This window comes from Myotis nattereri (assembly GCF_964212035.1).
Source record: "Myotis nattereri genome assembly, chromosome: 2".
NCBI classification, from domain to species: Eukaryota; Metazoa; Chordata; class Mammalia; order Chiroptera; family Vespertilionidae; genus Myotis; species Myotis nattereri.
In genome coordinates, this window is record NC_138076.1 from 17,927,286 (window position 1) to 17,954,166 (window position 26,881).

General features: G+C 37.1%; 1 protein-coding gene across 1 annotated transcript in view; it reads left to right on the forward strand.

Moving 5' to 3' along the window:
* WRN (WRN RecQ like helicase) overlaps positions 1-26,881 on the forward strand; it is a 129,066-nt gene that overhangs the window by 17,287 nt on the left and 84,898 nt on the right. Inside the window, exons 2-9 of the mRNA XM_081083049.1 lie at positions 6,760-6,876; positions 7,852-7,964; positions 13,236-13,381; positions 13,855-14,003; positions 14,721-14,870; positions 16,108-16,177; positions 21,228-21,342; positions 26,083-26,455. Of these exons, the coding sequence (XP_080939175.1) occupies positions 6,784-6,876; positions 7,852-7,964; positions 13,236-13,381; positions 13,855-14,003; positions 14,721-14,870; positions 16,108-16,177; positions 21,228-21,342; positions 26,083-26,455 (1,209 nt within the window). The 5' untranslated portion in view covers positions 6,760-6,783. The remainder of the gene's footprint in view (positions 1-6,759; positions 6,877-7,851; positions 7,965-13,235; positions 13,382-13,854; positions 14,004-14,720; positions 14,871-16,107; positions 16,178-21,227; positions 21,343-26,082; positions 26,456-26,881) is intronic.

Sequence of the window (26,881 nt, forward strand, 5' to 3'; positions counted from 1 at the left end):
TCTTCTTCCTCTTCTTAAAGGATACCTTTCAGCATTTCATATAATACTGGTTTGGTGGTGATGAACTCCTTTAGCTTTTCCTTATCTGTGAAGCTCTTTCTCTGACCTTCAGTTCTGAATGATAGCTTTGCTGGATAAAGTAATCTTGGTTGTAGGTTCTTGGCATTCATCACTTTGAATATTTCTTGCCATTCCCTTCTGGCCTGCAAAGTTTCTGTTGAGAAATCAGCTAACAGTCGTATGGGTACTCCCTTGTAGGTAACTGAGTTTCTTTCTCTTGCTGCTTTTAAGATTCTCTCTTTGTTTTTTGCTCTTGGCATTTTAATTATGATGTGTCTTGGTGTGGTCCTCTTTGGATTCCTTTTGTTGGGGGTTCTCTGCGCTTCCTGGACCTGTAAGTCTATTTCTTTCACCAGGTGGGGGAAGTTTTCTGTCATTATTTCTTCAAATAGGTTTTCAATATCTTGCTCTCTCTCATCTTCTGGCACCCCTATAATTCTGATGTTGGTACGCTTGAAGCTGTCCCAGAGGCTCCTTACACTATCTTCGTATTTTCGGATTCTTTTTTCATTTTGCTTTTCCGGTTGGGTGTTTTTTGCTTCTTCGCATTTCAAATCTTTGCCTTGATTCTTGCGCTCCTCTGGTCTGCTGTTGGGAATCTGTATAGTATTCGTTATTTCCGTCTGTGTATGCTTAATTTCTAGTTGGTTCTTTATCATAACATCGAGGGTCTCATTACATTTCTTGAGGATCTCACTACATTTATCGGCAGCTTCTAGACAGTTCTTAAGAGACCTTAAAAGTGTGGTTCTGAACTCAATATCCTCCATTGACAGTTTTGTCCTGTTTCTTTGTCTCCGCATTTTTTATGCTTTCTTGGTGCACCCCTAGTGGTCTTTGTGCGCAGTCTTGTTGTAGTTAAGGGTGATTGTTGTCGGCAATACCGGGGGTGATTTGACCTCCAGGCTAACTGGCTATGAGAGTCCGCTGTGTCTGCAGTGGGAGAGCTTCTGTGCTGGATCTCTAGGGTGGTGCTAATCTAGCGTTTGCCTGAGGCTATCCGGTAAATGGCTCTGTGCAGTGCTTGGGCGGGGCGGGTCCCCGGGGATCTACAGGGCGGGCCGGAGCAAGCAGTTATGGCTGCTCTCAGTTCCGTCGCTAGGGGCTCTGCCTCACAGAGTCCCAGCAACCGCTGCAAACCTCGGAGAGAAAGCTGCCTTCGAGTTCCGACCGAAGCCAGACCGTCCCGCTTCTCCCGTTTGAGTCTGGGTCCCTAGAGACTCGCCCGGATCTGGAGCTCAGAGTCTGAAACTCCCTCCAGATTGAAAACAACAACCGCGCCCTCCGCCTCCAGCCCACTCCGCGCGCGCACTCCGCACCTGAGTATTTCACTTCAGCACTGTGCCTCCTCTGAGTCTGGATATGATATTCTCTTTCCCCCTAGTTGTAGAATTTCCACTCAGCCAGCCTTCCTGTGGTTCTGGATGATGTCCGTCCCGTCTTTTAGTTGTTTTTTAAAGTGGATGTTCGAGGCAGCAATCTCCGGCGTTAACCTATGCCGCCATTTTGGTTTCTCTCCCGAGTTGGTTCTTTCTGAGGACTGTGAGGGAAGGATCTGTTTCAGGCCTTCTTTCCATGACTTGTAGTTGACTGTCTCCTCCATGTATTTTTTCACATCATCTTTCCTCTATGCATGTCCGTCTCTGTGTCCAGATTTTCCCTTTTTATAAAGACACCACTCATTTTGAATTAGAAACCACTCCAATGACGTCATTTAAATTTGATTACCTCTATAAAGGCTCTATCTTCAGATTAAATCACATTCTGAGATACTGAGGTTTAGAACTCCAGCATACCTTTTTTGGGGGGAGAGATACGGTTCAATCCATAGCAAGGGGAGCTTTTCTGATCTTAAGAAAAGATTTGGCAAGGAGTTCTTCCCAAGGACTCACTGATCCCAAGGAGAATAGACTTAAGAACTTTAAAACATAGAAATTCTTGAGAGTCTTTCCAGCTCCCAGATGGAAAAAAGAGATTACTCACAACTGAAAAAAGCATCAGAAAAACAATGGACTTTTGTTTTAATCCTCACCTGAGGATATGTTTTTTTTTTTCTTTTCTTTTAAAAAAAATATATTTTATTGATTTTTTAGAGAGAGGAAGGGAGAGGGACAGAGAGTCAGAAACATTGATCAGAGAGAAACATCGATTAGCTGCCTCCTGCACACCCCCTACTGGGGATGCGCCCGCAACCAAGGTACATGCCCTTGACTGGAATCAAACCTGGGACCCTTCAGTCCCCAGGCCCAATGCTCTATCCACTGAGCCAAACCGATCAGGGCGGATATGTTTTTTCTTGATTTTAGAGAGTGAGGAAGGGAGGGAGAGAGAGAAAGTGAAGGGAGGGGTGGGGGAGGGAGGAAGAAGCATTGATGCTAGAGAGAAACATTGATAGGCTGCCTCCCTTATGTGCCCAGACTGAGGATTGAACCCGCAACCAAGGTATAGGGTGTCCCAAAATTCACGCAAGAAGTAATTTTGGTAGAAAACACAGGTTTATAATTAAAAATTGTAAATTTTTTATTGATTCATAAAGTATGCAGTATAGGGTTATGTATGGAATAGCACATCGGGTAAATGGCCTCCACGGCTTTGCTGGCACATACGCAAAGCCGTGGTCTTCATTGGTCTTCATTGTCCCTGCTCCTGGGCCATAATTGGTACTTGGTAATGCTTATCAAATTGAAGGGATTGAAATCAAAGGGCAACAGATATTAGAATCTGATTCAATAAACTAAGTAAAAGTAGGCTTTTATTTTTTGTTGTTGTTGTTAATGCTCACGCAAAATTCAAATCTTGCGTGAATTTTGGGACACCCTATATATGCCCTAATCAGGAATTGAACCTGCAACTTTTTTGGTGTTTGGGACGATGCTCCAACCAACAAAACCACCTGGCCAGGGTAACAATGGACTTCTTACTTCATCATTAAAAGGTAGAAGACATTAAAAAAAAATCCACAAACAACTGAAAGACTGCTACATTGAGCTAATGCATCATTCTCCTATTTGAAAAAATACATTTTTACATATGCAGGGATCAGAGTTTATTACTTACATATTTCACCTGAAGAAAATAATTGAAAAAAGTCTGCTAACCAAACAATTGAGTCAGAAGAGATATTCAAGAAAGGGCAAGATAAAGAGAAGAGGAAACTAGTATATATAGTAAGCAATATATACTAGTAAATTGTGGTATATATTTAAATTTACACATACGTTTATACTTAAATGGATGGTGAGATAACATAAGTGCTTAGAAAATAGTAAGAATTCTTGAATTATATGAACAATATTAAGAAAACTAGCCACATAACAGCAAAAAACAGTTAATAGGGTGAGGAAGTGAAAACATTTTAGGAGTTTTGCCTAGCTAGGTAGAGAGAGACGGTGTAAATGTAGGGTCTCAGTGGAGAAGGAATTTAGTTTTATTGTTTTGTTCAGATAGTACAGTAATAGTAGGATGGAAAAAGTGAAAATTTAACCCTGACAATGGGAAAAAAAGAGTATGAATGATAGTTTCATCTAGTCAGAAAAAAATAGAAAAAGAATAAGAGGAAACTAAAGAAAGTAAGGTGAATACTAATCAAAGTAAGATGGAAGGGAAAACTCAAGTTCTTACACTAACTGTGAATGAGGTGAATTTCCCCATTGAAAGACAGACATGTTCAAATTGGGCTATTCAGAAAAACACAGAAAAAAATAAACAAAAGTTCTAGGTGTATGTTGTTTAAAGACCGTCTTTAAAAAAGTGATAAAGGTTGAAAAGTGGCAGATTGTGTTAGATGGATAGGCAAGATGATTCCAGGAAAGTCCAAAGCAAATAAAAACACTTCGAAACACTTTATTTACTTAAAAGAGAAATTTAAGATCCTTTAATGGTACAACGTGAAGTATTACAAAATGATAAGAATTGATTTTAGAAAAAGATGTGTCAAAGTTCATACTCAACAATGTAACATCTAAGTATATAAATAAAAATTCTATTATTCAGTGACTTAGCCCTTCCAAGAAAAGTCTTTCTGATCAATGATTAAAACCCTCATGTATGTTGAAGAATTTCCTTACTGCAAATTATTCTACAGCTTTAATTTTATGCCTTTTATCTGTCCCAAGATCTAAGTAAACTTGACAAAGATGTTAGATTTGTACAGAAGTTTACTTTCAATTTTTTGCCTGGAAACATCTAGACAGAATTTTATGTGCAAAAGAGAGTATTTACATCTGAAAATTAGGCATTTAAAATTAAAATGATTTTAGCATTGCAGTTGGCTACAGGGAAGAGTTATTGAAGTTTATTTTTGTTTTGGCAGTGTGAATTAATTAATTCAGAATTCCAAGATTTTATAGTTTGTTTTTATAGCGTGTATTATTTACAGAAATCTCAATTTTCTGGCAGTTTTTCAAATGATCTACTCTGTGTAGCAAAAATTTGTTTTCCAGCTTTATAAAATATATTTTAAGATTAAGAACAGACCACATATGCACACACACACAAAACACACACTTGAATACCAACTTTTGACTCTCCTGTCAAGGGTTTTCATTTGTGGCAAATACAAACTTAAGAATAATCACTAACATTTGGATAATGTTTTGCAGTGAATAAAGCATATACATTTTTATATATTTTATCTTATTACATATAATTCATATGGTAACACTCAAGACTTGAGTTGTCAATTCTGATTCAGTGAATCATAGATTTTACCCAACACCAAACTTTGCTAATGATTCAAAGAATACAGGCAAGCACCAAGTACAGCTGGAATATTCCTTTTTTCTGGAGGAACCCCAGCGGTTAGACACAGATTCCAGAAATGTTCTTTTCTTCTGCATTAGGATATGTTATGATTTTGTAATAGTTTTGCAATGTGTGCAAAAAATTGCACAAAGGAAGTTATTTAGGTTTTGGGATCTCCTGTGTTGTTGTTGTTGTTGTTAATCCAAACCCAAGGATATTTTTTCTGTTGATTTTTAGAGTAGGAATGAGGGAGGGAGTGAGTGAGGGATGGAGGGATGGGGAGGGAAGGAGGGAGAGAGGACGAGAGGGAGAGAGGGAGAGGTGAGAGAGAAGAGAGACACATGGATTGGTTGCTTCCCTGACCTACTGTGGTGAGGATTAAACCTGCAACCCAGATATGTGCCCTTGATTGGGAGTGGAATTTGTGACCCTCCACTGCTCGGCCAACATCCTAACTACTGAACACACTGGCCAGGGCTCTTTTTTATTTTCTTAATTACACAGCTTACTTGACTGTCTAGGTAGATACTCTTTGTTTATTAGGATCCTGGTTGAAGTCCCTTATTTTTTAAATTTATTGATATGAGAGAGAGAGAGACAGAGAGAGAGAGAGACAGAGAGAGAGAGAGAGAGAGAGAGAGAGAGAGAGATAGAGAGAGAGAGAGAGAGATTTGTTATTCTACTTATTTATGCATTCACTGGTTGATTTTTATATATGTCCTGACCTAAAATCTAACTGTAACCTTGGCTTATCAGGATCATGTTCTAACAGGCCTGGGCTGGTTGTGGTCTTTTATTCCTTCTTTGCCTTGTAGGGAGTGTGAGTTACTAGCCTGCTATTAACCCTTTCCCTCCCAATGCATGAGAGTGGTAGAGTTTGTTCTATATGGAAAATTTTGCTAAAGTAATCTTTACAATTTTCCTTCCATAAATTTTTAATATTTTCAGTTTTGGTTTATGCTTGGGAAAATGAGCAATTAAAATGGATACTTGTTAGATTGTTTAATTTCTTCAGAGTTTATATTGCTAAATATCAATAAGGATGGCAGGCTATCCCTAAATAATACATAGTTGTTTTATTTCAAATTAATCTCATATGTCATCATAAGAATCTGTAAATGTATGTTCAAAGCTGCTGCTCCTTTAATAGAAATTTGAAATGGTTGGGACTTGAAAATTTTATTAAGAACTAAGGCTGCTTCAATTTAGAATAAGTCACATGATGGTATGGATCCATTTTACCTTTAACAAAGTGAATATGTATGGTTCTCTTATTCATTGTTTTCTATAACCATTCTTTTTTTTTTTTTTTTTTTATAACCATTCTTGATGTTTGACTTACATTGAGGAGATACCTCAAGGCTAGTAACAGGTTTTTAAAAAATATCCTTTAGGAAACTTTTATTCTTAGTGAAACTTATTCACGTGCTAGGCCAAGAGCAAAAAAAAAAAAAAAAAAAAAAAGAGAGAAGAAAGAAAAAACCTTAATATAGAAAAACTGTTATTTGTCTCAAAATTCCTTTTCAAGTAGACTTGTGAACAAATATGTTTGCTGAGTTTACTTAGATCTTAAGTCAGTTAATAAGAAAATTGAAGATGTCAAAAAATTCATAGCAATTTATACACCCAGGGATTCTCATTGTTAATGAGATAAAGATTATACTTTGAAAGGATCAAAATCATAGAATAGGATTTTGAATTTGCTAGAACTTTAAGAAGTCAGTTAAACCAGCTCACTTATTTTAAAAAGAAGAAATGCCAAACATATAGTTATTAGATCTGGCACATTGAATCTGTTCCTTTTTCTTTTCTTTCTTTTTTCTTTTTGATTCGGGCCCAGATGCTATAACTGACTCTACATATGTGTTGTTTGGTTCTTTAGTAATAGTGACAGGCCTCACTGTGAGTTTTCTTCCAAGATTGTATTTATTTATTCACTAAGTAATTGTTTTTCAGATTTTGCAACAAAACCTTTTAAAGATGAATGAAAAACAATTGGAAACTCTACAGCTGCGGAAACTTCCTGAATGGATGTCTATGCAGAATAAGAGGTGTGCTGTAGAAGAAGGAAAGGTGTGTAGTTCATCAATTTTTCCTTCAGATGGGAAATTTATGTAAACTTGACTGAAAAATGAGTCAGTCAGTCCTTTTTTTAAACTTCAGGTCATTATTTAAGTTAGAGTAGCTATTGTGTAAATGAACAAGAATCTAGTCATTGATTGAGTGAATGGGATTACCTTTCACCTGGGTTTACAAAATGAGAATTCTTACTCTGTACTTTACTTTTTTATCTAGTTTGCATGGTTGACCTAACTAGTTTGTGGCAATTCATATAATTTAGACAGTATTTACTTTGCTGAATTTTTATGATTGAGCAAATTTAGGTCCTCATAGATTTAAGATCCACCAACCAGTCTTTAGCATTTTATTGGCAGCATTATTACATCTTGAATTCTATATAATAAAATATGCTAAATGTCGACTGTTTGGTCGACCGCTATGATGCACATTGACCACCAGGGGGTAGATGCTCTAACCGGTAGGTTAGCTTCCTATTGGGGTCCAACCAGTAGGTTAGCTTCCTGCTGGGGTCCAGCCGGTTGGGACTGGGCTAGAGGGCTGGACACACCCTGGAGCCCTCCTACGGTCCCTCCCCAGTCGGGCGGCCCCCATCGGCCTGATTGGGACTGTGCGAGACAGCCTCAATCAGCCCCAATTGCCGGCCAGGCCGAGGGACCCCACCAGTGCACGAATTCATGCACTGGACCTTTAGTACTAATATAATTACAGAAAAAAATAAAATAAAATAAATGTTTTTATGAAAATGGCATTAGAAGTTTGCAAATACACTTGCTAGAAAAATAACTGTGCAGTGGATGGCTTTATCTTTGTTACATTGTCTTTATGACTTCATTAAGCTATAAAATATTAGTTATTAAAACTTAGAACTATAATTTGAATGTTTCAAGGAGCTTTGTTATTTCAATTAACATTTATTATTTAATGTGAACTTTATTTGCACCTTTTTGTCATTTTGTTTAACTCAAGGCATCTGTTCAGAAGAGTGTTTTTGAAGATGACCTCCCCTACTTAGAATTCACTGGATCCATTGTGTACAGTTATGAACCTAATGATTGTTCTTTCCTATCAGAAGATATTAGGTAAGAGACTTGAATTTCCTAGTTTCATTGGAATTTGGACCTTAGAAGATTACTAATGTAATATTTGAAGTATACTGAGTTTTGCAATTGAGGTGTGTTCAATGGATAATTATTTATATATGTAGAATATCACTGATAAGTTTTAATTCTTTTTTAAGTAAAAACTTAAAATTACTGAATTAAATTACTTGTTTGCCTGTTTGTTCATTCATAAGCCTTTGTACTACTTTAGCTAATTATTTTACTTTTAACACTTAAGATAGAACTACTGAATATATTATGTTTATCTCACCAACTTAGGAAAAAAATGCAAGAATTATTCAAATTCCAAGTGCCCCTTTATATTTTAGGAAAACTAGAGGCCCGGTGCATGAAATTCATGCACTCTGGGGCAGGGGGAGGAAATCCCTCAGCCTGGCCTGTCCACTCTCGCAGTCCGGGAATGCTTAGGGGATGTCTGACTGATGGCTTAGGCCCACTTGCCATGGGCTACGCTTGCCAGCTGTGAGCCCGGCTTCTGGTTGAGCAGTGTTCCCCCTGTGAGAGTGCACTGACCACCAGGGGGCAGCTCCTGCATTGAGCGGCTGCCCCCTGGTGGTCAGTGCACATCATAGCGATCAGTCATTCTGCCGTTCAATTTGCATATTAGCCTTTTATTATATAGTACTAGAGGCCCAGTGCACAAAAATTTGTGCCCTGTTGGGGGGGGGGTCCCCTCAGCCCGGCCTGTGCCCTCTCGCAGTCTGGGAACCCTCAGGGGATGACCACCTGCTGGCTTAGGCCCGCTCCCCAGGGGATTGGGCCTAAGCTGGCAATCAGACATCCCTCTGGCAGTCCAGCAGCCCTTGGGGGATGTCCACTTGCCAGCGGGGAGCAGGCCTAAACTGCAGTCGGACATCCTTAGCACTGCTGAGGAGGCAGGAGAGGCTCCCACCACCACTGCTGTACTGGCAGTCATCAGCCTGGCTTGTGGCTGAGCAGAGCTCCTCCCATGTGAGAGCGCCCTGACCACCAGAGGGCAGCTCCTGCATTGAGCGTCTGCCCCCTGGTGGTCAGTGTGTGTCATAGTGACCAGTTATTCCCAGTCTTTCTTCTCTTAGGGTCAGTTTTCAGATTACCCTTTTACTACATAGGATAGAGGCCTGGTGCACGGGTGGGGGCCGGCTGGTTTGCCCTGAAGGGTGTCCTGGATCAGGGTGGGTGTCCCGCTTGGGTGCCTGGCCAGCCTGGATGTGGGGCTGAGGGCTGTTTGCAGGCTGCCCGCACCCCCTTCAGGGTGGGGGTCCCCACTGGGGTGCCTGGCCAGCCTGGATGAGGGGATGATGGCTGTTTGCAGCTGGTCACACACCCTTCAGGGTGGGGGTCCCCACTGGGGTGCCTGGCCAGTCTGGGTGAGGGGCTGAGTGCCGTTTTCAGGCTGGCGGGCAACTGAAGCTCCCAGCCTCTCCTTTTTTTCTGTTTTTATTTTTTTTTATTTTTTTATTTTGGAATTTATTTGCCTTCTATAGCTGTCACTGGAGCTGAGAGCCGGCTCCAGCTCTGAGGCCCGGCTCCAGCTCTGAGGCTGTGGCAGGCTGAAAGCAGGTATCTGCATTTGTTTAGCTTCTATAATTGAAACTCTTTTACCATCACTGTAGCTCTAAGCTCTGAGGCCGAAGCTGGCTGAAAGCAGGTTTCTGGAGCTTGTTTAGCTTCTATAATTGCAACATTGTTTCTTAGACTGCAGCTCAGAGGCCGGCAGTGGCAGGCGGGGAACCTTGGCTTCCTCCATCACTGGAGCAAGCAAGCCTCCTGTTCGCTTCAGCTGCCTAGCTGCCGGCCACCATCTTGGTTGGCAGTTAATTTGCATATCACCCTGATTAGCCAATGGGAAGGGTAGCAAAGTTATGGTTAATTACTATGTTTGTCTATTATTAGATAGGATACCAACATAGTAGTATTGAATAATGGTTGTGATTGGCTCTGTTGAATTTAGTTAACAACTATTACAACAAATGGTCCTTAAAATAACATTTGAAATGACTGTTAATAGTTTTAAAAATTGTCTTGTTAAAATAAGACTGCAATAATTCAGTTTAAAGCTCTTGGAACTATTTTACATGGAGTAGTAGTAGGGAATTGATTCAGGTCTTTTTTGAAGTTGTTATATCTGTTTTGTTTTAAACTATTTTACATTGGGTTAAAAGAAGCAGAGTTAAAGTAAGGTACTTATTAATAGTTTTCTGGTGGTAGGTGTGTTCTAGGAATAGCATTCAGGTGTCCTCATCCCATTATCGTTCCCTTGAACTTTCTGGATCTGTTTATAGTTTTATCAGATTTAAAACTTCAAATGTTTTTTTCTTTTATCCTGTTACTCTTTTTCTCCTTCTGGCACTCTCTATACACACAAGTTAGATAGCTTGGTACTATGTCATTGGTCCTGAGGCTCTCTTTCCTTTCAGTCTTTTTTGTTGTTGTTTTTCTTTCTTTTTCTCTCTATGTTTCAGTATGTATATAGTTTCTTTTGCCATGACTACAAATTCACTTATTTTGTTCTGTAGTGTCTGACTTGTTATCCCATCCTGTAAATTTTTATTTTTATTTTATTTTTCCTCTGTAGAACTTATATACTTTAAAATATGTTCCATTTTGGCTCTCATGATATTCATGTGTTCTTTTTCTTTTTTTAAAAAATATATTTTTATTCACTTCAGAGAGGAAGGAAGAGACAGATAGAAACATCAATGATGAGAGAGAGTCATCAATTGTCTGCCTCCTATACACCACACACTGGGCATTGAGCACGCAATCCAGGCATGTGCCGTGACTGGAAATCAAGTCCTGACTTCCTGGTTCATAGGTGGATGCTCAACCATTGAGCCACACTGGCCAGGCCTCATGTTTTCTTTTAAATCTTTGAACATAGTCTGCATATTTATAATGTCCTTGTCTGTTAATTTCATTATTCTAATTATTTTTTTCTATTAAGTGATTTTTATACTAGTTTATGTGTCACATTTTTCTGTTTATTCTCATGGCTGGGAATTTTTGATTGGACATTGTGATTTTATCTTGTTGAATGCCAGATTTTATTGTTTTCCTTCAAAGAAAGGAGCTTTGCTCTGATGGGCAGTATCAGCTTTACATTTTGAGGCTTACTTTTAAGCTTTGCCAGGGTAGGTTTTTACAGTAGCTTTTACTTTAGGGAGTAATTTAGCCATCTAATAAGGTGTGAGCCTTCTGGTGTCTTTGCTGACTGCTCCAGGTGATCAGCAAGAATCCCTTCGCTGACTTTTCTGAACTTGAATGCCTCTTATTTCTATGTAAGCCCTGGGAATTGTTAAGCTTACTGTCACTGATTGTTCTTTGTCCAGCCTCATAGTTTCACTCTGTGCTTGAATGTCCTCACCTGCCTTGTTTCCTCCTCTCTAGAACTCAACCCACAATTTCCTCCTGCTTCAACCTCTCTGGCCCTGACCCTGTCTCCCCAACACAGTGCTGTGCTTTGGATCTTCTCCCTTCTTGCTGTCTGGAAAGTGTTCCAGGCAGACAGCTGGGGTGGCAGTAGGGCTCACCCTTTATTTCCCTTCCCGCAGAGAGCACAGTCCTGTACTGCCTATTGACAAGTGTCTGAAAACTATTGTTTATATATTTTGTCCAATTTATTTATTTACTAGAGGCCTGATGCACAAAATTTGTGCAAGAGTAGGCCTTCCTTCCCTCGGCTGTTGCCACTGGTGTCCCCTGCTATCTGGGACCCAGGCTTCCCTCCGGCCGCCGGCAGGCACCCAGGACCCAGGCTTCCCTCCAGCTGCTGGCAGGCATCTGGGACCTGGGCTTCCCTCGCAGCCCCAGCTAGTCTGGAAGGACATCCGGTCTAATTATCATATTATGCTTTTATTATTATAGATTTATTTTGAAATTATTGACTTCAGAAATAGGAAGGGAGAGGGAGACAAAGATAGAAACATCAATGGTGAGAGAAAATCATTGATCCGCTGCCTCCTGCACACCCCCGACTGGGGATTGAGCCCCCAACCCGGGCATGTGTCCTCACTGGGAATTGAACCATGACCTCCTGGTTCATAGGTTGATGCTCAACCATGGAGCCATACTGACTGGGCTATTTTGTCCAATTTTTTATTTGTTCAGGGAAGAAAGGTATGTCTGATCACTGTTATTCCATCTTGACCCAAAGCAGAAATTGCATTGAAATTTGTTTTTAAAATACATTTTTAATTTTTAAAAATTGTGAAACAGACAAATATAAACAGTAATAGATAATAATATAAGCATTACTTATATATATCCCACCTAGCTTTATCAAATCTTAATATTCATTTTCTTCAAATCTTTATTAAGAAATGAAATAAAATATTGCTGACGGCCACTCTAGGCCCTTTCTGATTCTCCTCTCCACAGCCCACTGAGATAACTTCTGTCATGAGGTCAATGTTTAGCATTCCCTCGCGTTTTCTATAATATTCATAATCTTATATCATATAGTTTTTGCCTATTTCAAAACTTTAAAAAATGCTCTCATTTATATGTATATTTTGGCCACTTGTCTTTTTCACTCAACATTTTATGTTTTTGAGATTTTTTTGGTGTATATAGTTCTATTTTAACCTTTATTTAATATTTTATTATTTCATTATGCCACAATTTTTCCATTCTTTTCTTGATGGAAATGTAGTTTGTTTCCATTTTTGTCAGTAGTAACGGTATTATAATGAACATCCTTAGACATTTCTGTCTGGTGGTGCACATAGAGTTTCATATATTTATGAGAAAAACTTGCCAGGCGTTAGTGTTTATACATCTTTAGCTAGAGATTGTCAAAGCTTTTGCCAAGAGGATGTTAGAAGTTAAACCTTCACCAGTATATGAGTGGTCCCACGGGTAGATATCCTTCTTAGCACTGATGTTGTGCGGCTTTAACTTTTGCTGGTCATATAGCTGTGATATTGTGTAGATTTAATTTGCATTGCTATGATTTCTAGTCAGGTTTCATGTCTTCACGGGCTTATTTGGTTTTATTGGCCATTTGGACTTCCTTTTGGGAATTGACTGTTCATGTCTTTCTCCTTTTTTTTCACTGGATTATTTGTGTGTGTTTTTTGTGTAACTTTTCAAGGACTTGTTCATATTTTCTGGCTATTCACTAGCAGTTGTATTTATCACAGGTATCTACTACCAACTGTGGCTTGTCTTTTAACTTGTTGAATGCCATCTTTAGTTATGCAGAAGTTGACATTTAATATAACTAATTTGCACTATTTTCCTCTGTAGCATGAGTCTGTCTGATGGAGATGTGGTAGGATTCGACATGGAATGGCCACCAGTATACAGTAAAGGGAAACTGAGCAGAGTTGCACTAATTCAGCTGTGTGTGTCAGAGAGCAAATGTTACTTGTTTCATATTTCCTCTATGTCAGGTTGGTATCCCTTCTCTTTGTTTCATTTTTTATGTTGTAGATAATTATATTATGCTAACTTTTTCCCTATAAAATTAAGTTCTTGAATTAGCTGGCACTTCTTTCATTACCTTATGTTTATTTAAGTATTTATGTTCCACCTGATTCACTCAGATCCCTTTTTAATTTTCACATCTCTTTCAGACATTGATATTATTCCTGCTTAGAGGGTAAAGAACTGGAGTTTAGAGGGGCAAAGGACCAGAAATATACCATTAGTGTTAGCAGAGGTAGCATTCAAAGTAGTTGTTTTTCTTGTCATCAATCAGGGCTTTTTGCTTTAGGTAAAAAAGGAAATACTCAAGGTGAATGTATTTCTGAATTTTGACTTAATATGAACGTAAATACAAATATAAAAATATAATATGTCAGAAGTAGAAAATAAATCCATCATACCTGATAGAGCCTATGAAAATGATAATAAAATGTTACAGTTTTTCCTCAGGGATTAAAAATGTTGCTTGAAAATGAAGCAATTAAAAAGGTTGGTGTTGGAATTGAAGGAGATCAGTGGAAACTTCTACGCGACTTTGACATCAAATTGAAGAGTTTTGTGGAGCTAACAGATGTTGCCAATGAAAAGGTAGTGATAATACATATAGTATTTTCACAAACAAGATAAATTTGTGTTTCATAGAATGTCCCTTCAATCTGAATGTTAGACTTTAAAAAAAAATAATTTAAGCTGTATGGTTTTGTAATAAAGAAGTCCCAAATGAGTGTTTCATAATGAGAGCCTTCAGTTCTAATCTATTGCTCTTAGTAAATAGTTTCTTTAAGTAAGTACCTCCCCCATATTAGTACTGTTTCACGTATTTTCAAATTTAAATATTGTATTTTAAGTTTATTTTGTTAATCCATTTATATCAATACCCAATACCTTTTTTTTTTTTTAAAGGAAGAGGCTAATGCAGCTCTTGTGGTAGGATGCTCTTACCATCAATAGAACTTTGACCATCAATTCCATCACCCATATTTCACATATTTTATTAATGTAGTCATTAGGTTAAATTCTCATATTTAGCCAAGTATGGCTGGGAAGTAGAAAGTGTACCAATCTATTCAGTTCTTTTCCATGAACAATACTTTTATAGTCTAAGAATTTTAACTATAGTGGGGAATTAAATTCTTATAATGTAGGCTGCAAATGAAATTTTTAATGACAAAATTAAAGACTATGCTTTATATTTTGGTATAATATTTCCAACTTTATATATAGCATGGGCATTTGGTAGTATTTAGGAATATATGAAAATAGAAGGGAGTAATTTTTGCTATGTTGGTTGTTCATTATTTCTAGCTAAGAAGTACGGAGACCTGGAGCCTCAATGGTTTGGTTAAACACCTCTTTGGTAAACAGCTTCTTAAAGACAAGTCTATCCGCTGTAGCAATTGGAAAAATTATCCTCTCACTGAGGTCCAGAAACTGTATGCAGCTACTGATGCTTATGTACGTACCAAAGATTTTTAGACTATGATGTATATTTTAAACCTAACATAATTTACTTTAGAAAAAATTTATTGTGGTAGTGGCACAAACTCAACTAAAATATTTTAAATCAGTTTGGCATTAAAAATGTTAGGAAAGCATTTAGTGAAGCTGTTAAGTCTCAATATTAATTAACAAGTACCAATCAGCAGATTGTTCAATGCTAGTTATTTTTATCGTCATGAAACCAAAATAATGTCCAATCTGTATGTAAAAAATGTGAGTTCTCTGAAAACATGAAAGGTGAATAAGCTGAGACTGAGTACACACAAATGGTATTGATGATATGTTTGATTTATAAGCATCTTCAGAATAAAAATAATTACAAGACAGTTTTTATATGGAAGCTGGCCTTATTTCATATATTTATATTTAAAACGTGGTAAAATTTAGAAAAATTGCCTCCAGATTTAGTTTTCACTGCTGTTAGTCAGATGCATTTTCATATTTATATATTTGTACATAGTGAAATCTGGGCTTATCTTTATATATAGCACTATCAGTATTTTTTTTTCAAGCAGCATATTTTATGTTCCAGTGAATTTCTTTTTCCCTAATTTATACTTCCACTTGTACATGAATATCGTTTTTCCCCCTTTATTGGGGGGGCGGGTGGTGGTGTCTATTTTTTAAGAATAGAAACTCCTTTTATTTATAAACAAAAAAAGTCAGTTTTGTTGGAAAATAGGTTGGTAATTGTCCTTTATGTTCTGTTAAAAAAAAATCATAAAACTTGTTGAGAGCTAGCTCAAATTCTGTAGCATTTTTACTTATGGAAAATCAGTATGACTTGATTGTATCAACAGTAGCCAGAAGGAGGATTGTTTTATACACCTATTAACACTCTCAGCTGATTTAATGAAATAGGCGTAATGGGTATCTGTAGTCAAAACATACTTCCCTTGAGTGTATTTTATTAAATTCCATTCCTGAGTTATTTGGTTGGATACCTGCTTGTGATATTAGATGTTAAAACATGAGAACTTAAACATTTATTTTAAAGCATAGGCTGCTTACTTTCTCCATTCTCATAATTGTTGTGGTGAATAAATGAAGACATTTATATCTCTGCATAACATAATGGGTTGAATTTAGCTTTTTGGGTGCTTTGGGAATCATTATTTTGGATTTTTGTAAAGATGGGTCATAATTTTGGGGATCGTTAGTATGCTCTTTTCATTTTTCTGTTTTCCCATAGGCTGGTTTCATCATTTATCAAAAATTACAAATTTTGGGTGATTCTGTGCAATTGTTTTCCGTAAATAAAGGTATGTTATGATCTAAAAATAAAAAATTTGACTTTGCTCTTTTGTGAGGTTTAGCTCAAAAAAGACAAAATTCACACCTGTGCAAAGTATTTCGTATTGTTACAACTTCTTGAATACTGAGCAGTTTTGACATTAGTTTAACAACTATTTGGCCAAGGCTTAGGGTTTCCGGCATGTTACTGTGGCAAAGCAGGACTTTCTGCTTTCTCTCCATAGCATTGCTGCTTATTAGGCTTCTGTGGTTGGGGTTTTGTAGCTTCACTATGTGGGGATACAGGAGTGTGAATCTGTTTCCTGAGAGGATAACCTCTCATTTTGTGGGGGGTAAAGATGAATAAAAAGGGTAGTTGCAGTGTGGGTAGATGAGTTCTTTGATGTCGGAAAACAAGGTGCTATGGTTAGCACATGGGAGAGGCATCCCGTGCATATTTGGAGGTATTAGAGAATATTTCTGGATAAAGTGATATTTAAGGCAAGACCTATGAGCACGAGTTAGCTAGCTGAAAAGCAGAGGAAAAGTGTTATAGGCACAGGAGGTAACAGGTGCAAAGTTTCAGAGGTAAAGAGAAATCATGGTATCTATGGGCAATTGAAAGTAGTGCAGTGTGATGAGCTATTGAATATGATAGGGTAAGGAATGAAGCAGAGGCAGAAAAAGAAAAGCACATAAGTCATGTTAAGGAGTTTACATTTCCTCCTAAGAGTTATGGAGGGTTTTAAACCACAGAGTGACATGAATTACATTAAATAATAACTTGGGCTGTAGAGCAGAAAATGGATTGTAGGAGGCAGGGGTCCCCGTGGGAAGAAGACCTATTAGGAGGCTGTGCCAGTAATCCAAGTGAGAGGTGATGGTGACCTGACTTGGTTGCTTGGATTGATTCAGAGTAAATTCAATAGAGCAGTAGACTCAACAGAATTTGATGTTGAAGATGAGAGCCATGTGTCAAGGATCACTTCTGTGTTGTTGGCATGAGCAACAGGGATGAAGAGCATTGAAGAGTTGAAGCAATATTTGGGGATGAGGTGTCATACAGTTGATATTATGTATATTAAATGAAGGAAGCCTATGTTATAGCGAAGTGGAGGTAGCCAATAGACACTTAGATATACAGCCTGTAACTTGGAAGACAGTTTGAGTTAAAAATTAAGAATTGGGAGTTGGAGATAAAGAATTGGGTCTAAGCCATTGATGGCGAACCTATGACACGCGAACTCATTTTTTTGGTTGATTTTTCTTTGCTAAATGGCATTTAACTATATAAAATAAATATCAAAAATATACATCTTTGTTTTACTATGGTTGCAAATATCAAAAAATTTTTATATGTGACACAGCACCAGAATTAAGTTAGGGTTTTTCAAAATGCTGACACCCCGAGCTCAAAAGGTTCGCCATCACTGGTCTAAGCCCTAGCCAGTTTGGCTCAGAAGATAGAGCATCGACCAGCGGACTAAAGGGTCCCAGGTTCGATTTTGGCCAAGGGCACATGCCCAGATTACAGGCTTGATTCCCTCAAGTAGGGGGCATGCAGGAGGCAGCCAACCAATGATTCTCTCTCATCATTGATGTTTCTATCTGTATCTCTCTCCCTTCCTCTTTGAGGAACTCTTAGTATTTAATATTCGCATGGAGGAGGGGACAAGAGAGGAGTAGCCATAAGAATAGAAGGAAATTAGGAGGTGTGGTGTGCAGAAGGCGAAGTGCAGAACATGTTTTAAGTAGGAGGATGTTATCAACTGTTTTAAATTCTGCTGAAAGTTTGAGAAACTGGGGACTTAATAATTAGATTTGGCAACATGGCAATTTTTTGTAACCTTTTACTACAGCAGCTTTGGTGTACTGGGTGACAAAAGAGTATTTCAATGAAAAAGTGGTCCTTTAGGGCATTTGCCATTAAGACAGAAAAGGGTCCACAGGCTTTTTGCTACATGAAGGTGCGATAACCTTAGTGGAGTAGTGGAATGGTGTGTGTGGAAATCATATTAACATGAACAGAGGACTAAGATCTAAGGAATGTGAGAAACAGGTGTAAACAACTTTATTTTAGAAGCTTGGTTTGGAAAGGGAATATTTGTTTCTGTAACATATTTGCTGGATGTTTATTATGGCTCAGGCACTGTTTCGGTTGCAGGGGAAATTCACTGAAGGAAACAGACCAAGTGCCTTCACTTCATTTGACGGAAGTGGGAGAGAAGGAGCCACATGGATATTTGAGGGTAGGAGATAGCAGGCATAGAGGGAAGAAAGAGCAAAGCCTCTCAGGGTGATAGCTTGCCTTGTGTGAGGAATAGTGAGTATAACTGAAGTGAAATGAGTAAGGGTGAGAGTAGCAGGAAATGAAGCTAGAAAAGTAGCCTGAGCCAGATAGATCATTTAGGGCCTTATAGGCTATGAATCTGACTTCATATTTTATTAATTAAAATAAATACAGTGATAAGTGATGGGAACACCCTTACAGGATTTGGAGCAGGAGAATGACATGATTAAAATTTTATTTTAAAAGGATTTTTTTCTGGCTGCTATAAGAGGGCAAGTGTTTAGGCAGGGAAGTCAGTCAGGAGGCTATTGTAATAGTCTAGGCAAGAGACAATAATTGTATGGATTAGGCTGTTAGCAATAGAGATGAGAAATGGTAGATTCCGTATATATTTTGAAGATTTATATTGTGAAGGATTCGCTAATGAATTCTGTATAAGGGGTGAGATGTCTAGACTAGGAGAACAATCAAGATACTTCGGTTGGATTAACTGAGTGAATGGAAGGGAAGGATCAGTTAGTTGAAAGATTATGGGGAGGAGCACGTTTTGGTGAGAAAAAAATCTAGATTTACATTTTGGACAGGCTAAATTTTAATGCTTTTTGATGTCTAAGAAGATATCTTAGTTGGAAATGTGATTCCATAGTTAGGGGAAAGGTTGACTTCGGAGATGTAACCTTGGGAATCATACAGATGGTAGATAAACAGTGAAACTGGGTGAGATAAAATAGGGAGTGAGTGGAGTAAAGAATAGAAGAGGCCCAGGCATTAACAGCAAGGGCAGCAAAGAGGACTCTATCCAGGAGGAAGAGAATGCAGCAAAGAGGACTGAGAGGACTGGTAATGATGGAGCAAGTGTAGGAGGCGTGTTCAGACGCCAAGTGAAGAAAAACGGTTTAAGTAGGAGGAAGTTACCAGCTGTTTTAAATACCTTGGAGAGTTGAGTGAGATGAGGAACTAGAATTAAGTATTAGATTTGACAGTGGAAGGCCATTGGTGACCTTTCCAAAAGCAGCTGTGCTGGTGGGGGTGAAAGTCACTTGGAGTCAGTTTAGTAGAAAATGGGAGGAGAAAATGTCAGACAGTGGGTATGGAGGACTCTTTCAAGAAATTTTGCTGTAGATGGGAGTAGTGATTCTATACAGACTAACTGGCAGATTGGGGGTGGGAAGATGAGATAGTTCTCTTCTTGTTTCTATTTCTTAGTGAAATAAGAGGTGAGTTGTTCCCTGAGTGAAAGGAGGGATAAGCTGATATTGGAGGCTGGAGGAAAAAAAGAAGTATGAAATAGTCATCTTGAGAGTGGGAAGTGGGAAATGTAGAATGATTAACAATCATTACTGAAAGTGGGAGATCTGTGTCATGAATTTAAAACCAAGTGAGGTGAATCATCATAGTTTATTTGTGAGTCATCATAGTTGTGTTTTATTTTCATCTATATTCAACTACTTGGGTTCAGGCATCAAGTAGGTAAAAAAGCTGGGTCTCAGTAGAGTAGGGGGTTGATCCAGGTAAGTACCAATGGAGGGATGAAGGAGCAAAAGAGCTGAGTCCATACAAGTGAATGATTAATATGGATAAGCAAGGAAAGTGAGACATGGTGAAGAGTGGTAGTGGGAAGGATAATGGGTAAGGAAAAGGTAGAGTCAATGGATTTGGTTCTGAAACTGTGAGAGAACTGTTGTATGGGGAAAGCATCTTTGAAAGAAAGAGAGCATTTTGGTCTTCAGAGGTTGGAATGCTTAAAGTTTGGAAGTGGTGACTTCATTGGAAGTTATAAGGTCACTAGAGGTCCGATACATGAAATTCATGCAAGGGTAGGCTTTCCTTCCCCTGGCTGCAGGCACTGCTTCCCTCTGGCACCCGGGACCCGGGCTTCCCTCACAGCCCCTGCTTAGTCTGGAAGGTCGTCTGGAAGGATATCTGGTTTAATTAGCATATTATGCTTTTATTATTATAGATGACTGTGGGAATGGGTGGCTGAGGTCAGTTGAGGAAAAGATAGTTGGAAATGGAGGGATTAGGGAACTGAAAATGCTACACTTTTAGGTGGAGCATCTCTGTGAATGTTGAAATCACTAGGAATTATCACAGGAGCAGCAGCGAAGGGAAAGACAGTGAGCCAGGTGCTAAAAATCTTCCGTGAATGAGAGGATGTGATTTTGAGATCATAAGATAACTTCAGCAATTAGTAATAACGATGTTAAATGCCTCCGAAGAGCTAGACTTTTTGAAGGACAAGAGAATTGGTAATGAAGAGTAAGAAATTCTAAGCTGGGGAATAGTTTGGGAAATGAGAGCAGATTTTGTGGTGTAAATGGAGAATATGTGCCAGACAGAATGAAGTTGAATGTTTGGAAGATGATCAGTGGTTATAAAAGCTTGCATTTTATTTTGTTGATGACTGATGAGGGCAGTAAGGAATGGCTGTTGGGTAAGGCTTTGTTTTACCAAATTATATTTAATAAGCAGCCCATATGGTATTATATTAATTTCTGATTTTAAAATAGTGCAGATGGGTTCAGATTCTCATTTCTGTCTTTTCTTTCTGCCCTGGTTGATAATCACTGGGTTGTAATATGTATGAATGCAGATCATATTGAATTTATTCTAGAATTTAAATAGTAAAATTTGAAAGGGAAGTAAAGTGATTTAGAGACAGGATAAGGAGGTCTTTTGTTGCCATTTATTTAAAGAAAGAAAATGAAAATGTAAGCCCTAATGCTGTTTAAATAAATGACTAAATAAATATATCTGGCTTGCAAATTGATATTGACTCTTTTTTCCAGAGGAAGAAATACTACCTAGTGATGTGAAGAAACAATTGACTTCAATCTCTGAGGAGATGATGGATCTGGCTAAGCATCTTCCTGACACTTTTAGGAAATTGGAAAATCCACAGAGGTTAAATATAATTTTTTAAAATCAATTCTGTTAGTTCTTATTGCATATAAAGAATTACTATTCATAAAGGTAGACTTATATAATTTTGTTCGAATACAGGCACACAGATCACTGTATAAATTTGAGAACTATCTTTCCAGTTTTAAATTATGCATCAAAAAGTTAAGGGTTTTTCTGTCTGCTTTGTAGGATATCTTAGGCAGCAAAGGAAAATAAAATGAATAAGTCCATGTGAAGGAAAATATTTATTATCCAAAGTTGTCTTTGTGTTTTGGGGCATCTTTTATTTCATTACAGTTTGCTCATTTGAAATCTATAAATAAAAGCAACTCATATTCCTACTAGCTTCATTATTCTGGTTATTATCTCATTATTACATAAGAATTCTACCCAATCAGTAGACTATTAGAGTAAGAGACATTCAGATTTAAAAGATCACTTTATAGCTAATGAAATAGAGAACTTGAAATATTTGGATTAATAGACATAGGACATAGGACTGATTGGTGCTGGTAGCTAACTCCTTTTGGAACCAGGCCTTGACCTAGTCTTAATTTCTGAATGGCTTCCTTGTTAAAAGGAAGATTGCTCTGGAACAGTGAATGATTTACAATGTGGCAATATAATTTTGAGGCAGAAATACTTTGTAGAAATATGAAGCAGTTAAAATAGAATTCTGACTGACAAATGAATGTTAATGTATTCTCTGCTGGGTGAGATTTGTGATATTTTGATAGAGAGATTTCAAATATGATATATAAATTCAGCTCTTTTTCAAAGTCGTTTTTCCTCTTAGCAATTTGTTTTAGTAGTTTTTATGTAACTTTGAGATTTTGGGAAAGATATACCTCTCATTTTCCCCCTCCATGATGTTTATGTACATTTCTGATTTTTTTCCAGCAATTAAAATATCTTTGAATGCTTTGTTTTGTAATGCCAAAGATATATAGGTTCCCTTAAAACTTGAGAATGGAAAATACTAGGTTCATTTTTAGTAAAGATACATCTTATAAAGTTTTATTGTCAAAACAAGAACTAGATAAATCCCTGATTTCAGGTTCTTTGTAATAAGTCTACAGTAATGCCTCATTTATCTAGATTATACCTCAGAACCCGAAGGGAACGAAAAAGGGCCTTGAACAGCCAAAATACATGCCGTAAACATGAATTCAAGCTCATTTAACTGTATTTCCAGTGGAGTACTGTACATGAGGCCACAGTCAGAGCATATTTGCTTTCTGTTGTTAGATACATTTTGACAAGCTTGGATATCCAGTTAAAATAAAGACCAGGTATGGATAAGGATTGATATGTACATGACAACAGCTGGAAGTTATAGTTAATTAGCTCCGAAGTGGAGGGCAAAACTATAAAAATTTAAGGACTCTTAAAATAGAGCAGTTTGAGGTTTGTTAACAAGGGAATAGCTTTATGCTGCAGTGGACCTGGGAAAGTATTGGATTGTACAGTACTACTTAGTCATTGATTTAAATTCAGTACGTATTTGTGGTATTGCCTTTATGTACTTACATTCTGCTGGGTGCTGAGGTTGTCTGTAGGTTACTAAAATACATAATAATACTCCTAAGAAAGAAGGAATAATGCAATAATCCTATGCATTATTGAAGAAGGCAGTGCAACTTTTGATGTGTTTAGAGTAAATAATTATCCTACATGAAATGTGTTATTCTCTGACGTTAACAGGAAAAATGAGCCCTTACAGACTTGTCAATCTGTGTGTCATTGTTGCTATGTTTATATGTCGCATTCCCCATGCATTTAACAATTAAACTGGGGCGCATATCTGTTCCTACTAATGTTTTACATACAGGTCTTATATGTGTATATCTATGTATTAATGATAAATGTTCTTGATAAGATTTGAAGAATTGTAGAGTGTTAGAGTGAGTTTTTAGGTTTGAATTTAATTTTGTTTTTGATTTTTTGATGTTGACTTTGGCAACTTAAGCTTGAGCCCAACTTTGCAGTGTGGTTAAAACGGTGCTTTCACTATGGAAATAACTCATGAAATAACTCAGAACTTTTGATAGTTTATTCCCATGAATGACCAAATCTTTATTTGAATCATCAATATGAAACTTTAAAAGTCATGTCAGTCTGACTTATTTTACTTAGCACGACATTCTCTAGATCTATCCATGTTGTTGCAAATGGTAGTATTTCATCTTTTCTTATGGCTGAGTAGTATTCCATTGTATATAGGTACCACATCTTCTTTATCCAGTCATCCATGGGAGGACATTTAGGTTATTTCCATGTCTTGGCCACTGTGATTAATGCTGCAATGAATATAGGGGCCCATATATCTTTATGAATAAACGTTTTCAAACTTTTTGGGTAGATACCCAGAAGAGGCTATCTATTATGGTAGCTCTATTAATTTTTTGAGGATCCTCCATACAGTTTTCTGTGGTCGCTTTACAAATTTACATTTCCACCAGCAGTGTATGAGGGTTCCTTTTACTCCACTCCACAACTTCTCCAGCATTTGTTATTTCTTGTCTTTTTTATAATAGCCATTCTGACATGTGTGAGGTGGTATCTCTTATGGTTTTAATTTGCCTTTTCCATATAATAGTTGAATTTGAACATTTTCATATATTGTTGGCCATCTGTAAGTCTTGGGAGAAGTGTTTGTTCAGGTCCTCTACCCATATTTAAATTGGATTATTTATTATTTATTGTTGAGTTGTATGAGTCCTTTATATATTTTGGATGCTAGCCCCTTATCCGAGGTATTATTGGCAAATACCTTCTTTCATTTGGTTGAGTGCCTTTTTGTTTTATTGATGGTTTCTTTTACTGTACAGAAGCTTTTTAGTTTGATATAGTCCTATTAATTCATTTTTGCTTTTACTCTCCTTATCTTTGGGGTCAAATTCATAAAATCCTCTCTTAAGACCAAGGCCCATAAGTTTAGTCTCTATGGTTTCTATGTATTTAATTGTTTATATTTATGTCTTTGATTCATTTTGAGTTAATTTTTGTGTATGGTGACAAATAGCAGTTTAGTTTCATTCTTTTGCATGTGATTTTCCTATTTTCCCAGCACTATTTATTGAAAGGCTTTCTTTCTTTTCATTGCATGTTTTTTACTCCTTTGTCGAAAATTATTTGCCAGTATATTTGTGGGTTCATTTCTGGGCTACCAATTCTGTTCCATTGGTCTGTGTGTCTGCTTTTCTGCCAATACCATGCTGTTTTGATTATTGTCACTTTGACAATATGATTTCACTCGTATGTGTGGTATAAACAGAAAACAACAAATAAACAAAGAAAAACTCATAGGCACAGACAACAGTATGGTGATTACCAGAGGGGAATGGGGATGGGGGTAGTGGGGGAGGATAAACGGGGTTAAATATATGATGACAGAAGAAGACTTGACTTTGAGTGGTAAATACACAGTGCAACATACAGAGGATGTATTATAGAATTGTACACTTGAAACTTAGTGTTACCCCAATAAATTTAATAAAATTAAAGGTCATGTCATATTTTATTAAGTATTGATTATAATTCAGAAAAATTAGAAGAGCTAAACAAAAGCATTAAATTGTATAACATTGTCTTTGCTCAACAGAATCCCTTTTCTCCCTTTAATTTCTATTTTTATTAACTAAAAATTGCTTTAATAAGCCCTATAACCAATATGCAAGATAGTGTGTCTCATGTTATACTCTAGCAGTGGTTTTCGTGTTTAGTTAACCAGGTTTGTTTATAATATAGCCATTTAAAGTCACTTAGTTAAAATGCTATATTAGCAACTATATTTAAGGAGTTAAGAAATTCACTTCATATTTATTCTATACATCTTCATATTTTTTCACTTCATATTTGCCCACTGAAGGGAATTGTTTTTTTTTTTTCATTCCAAAGAATTTGTGTTTAGTTGAGATTTTTGAAGATACAAAACATCATCATTTTTGAATTATAACAAAGTTGGGACTAGTTTGATCAGTAAATTGAAAAAAATAAGGTAAAACCTGGGATCATAAACATTTTCTTTTAACTTAACGTATCAACGTGTATGCATTTCTAATTTTCTGTTGTACATCACGGCTTTTTCATTAAGCATGGGCCTGATGTTTGGAGTTTTGCAGAGTGTTTCTTGTTTAAACATACCCATGTGTATCATCTATAATTTCCAGTTTCAGTTTCTGTAAAATGGAGTGAAAACTCAAGACCCTTGAAGCAATCTGAATATAGATTCCTAAGATTTGTCCTCCAAATTTTTATGGTTATTTGAACTACAGTTAATCAAAGAGAACTTACTTTTAAAGGGAAATTTGCTAAGTTTTTCTGCATGTTCAACTTAGAATTCAAGGAAATAGTGTTTTTGTTTTTAGTGGTTATGTATCATTGTTGTCATTTACATTTCATTAAATTAATTGTGATAAAAAGTATGACTGGTATAAACAGTTAGTTTGGGACCGAACACTGCTGCACTTAATAAACATACAAGTCACCTGTTGATTGCAGAGGTGCATTGCTGGTTAGAGAGTAGCCTACCAGCTATAAGTCTATAGTGGGCATTAGGGAATGAAGAGCAACTTTAATCCAATAATCCAGTATGTAATTGAAAAATAAAAACAAAACAAAACAGTGTGTCCTTGAAGTAAAGGTCAGTTTAGAAAGCTATTTGTCCAAAAGCATTAAAACTTGTCCTTATAGTTTATGAAATTAAAGCTGAATTAACCTTTCTTAACATTTTTTTAGGGTTTCTATACTATTGAAGGATATTTCAGAAAATCTGCATTCACTGAGGAAGGTGATACTTGGTTCTCCTGAGACCGAACCTAGGTCCAGCATTAATTTTAACTTACTGTCATTCGAAGATCAAGCTGGTGGAGTACAACAGAGACAAGAGGAGACATGGGACACAACACTTGATAATTTAATTCTGCAGGATGGAGAAAATGTGCTTGGAAATGAAGTGAAACAAGAAGATGGACTAGAACACAATAAACTGAACGAGAATACAGAAGGGGGTTGTCTGATGTCGCTAGATATTACAGAATATGAACTGCAAGTTTTGGAACAGCAGGCTCAGGAAAAGAACTTTAGTGATATTGTTTGCAAATCTCCTGAGGTACTAAATAAAGATAAAACAATTTTCATTCACCCGTAGAGGTTGGCACATTTTTTAATGTGAAGGGGCACATAGTAAATATTATAGGCTTTGTAGATCGCACAGACCCTGTTGTAACTACTCAATTCTGCCTATTTCTGTGTGAAAGCAGCTATTGACAAATGTAAGCAAACGAGCTTGTCTGTGGTTCAATGAAATTTTATTAACAAAAGCAAAAAGTGAGCTGCATTTGGCTTGTGAGCCATATTTTGCTACTTCTGACAGTATAATAAGCAGCATCTTACAGTTTTGCAGTGGAAAGATTTTATAGTGTCAGCACACATTTATTGGAATTTACTATTTTAGCATTCCTCCTGCCTTTTACCTAATAGCTATCTCTGCTAACATCTGTTTTACCCTTTAATTTTTTAGAAATTTCATATTATG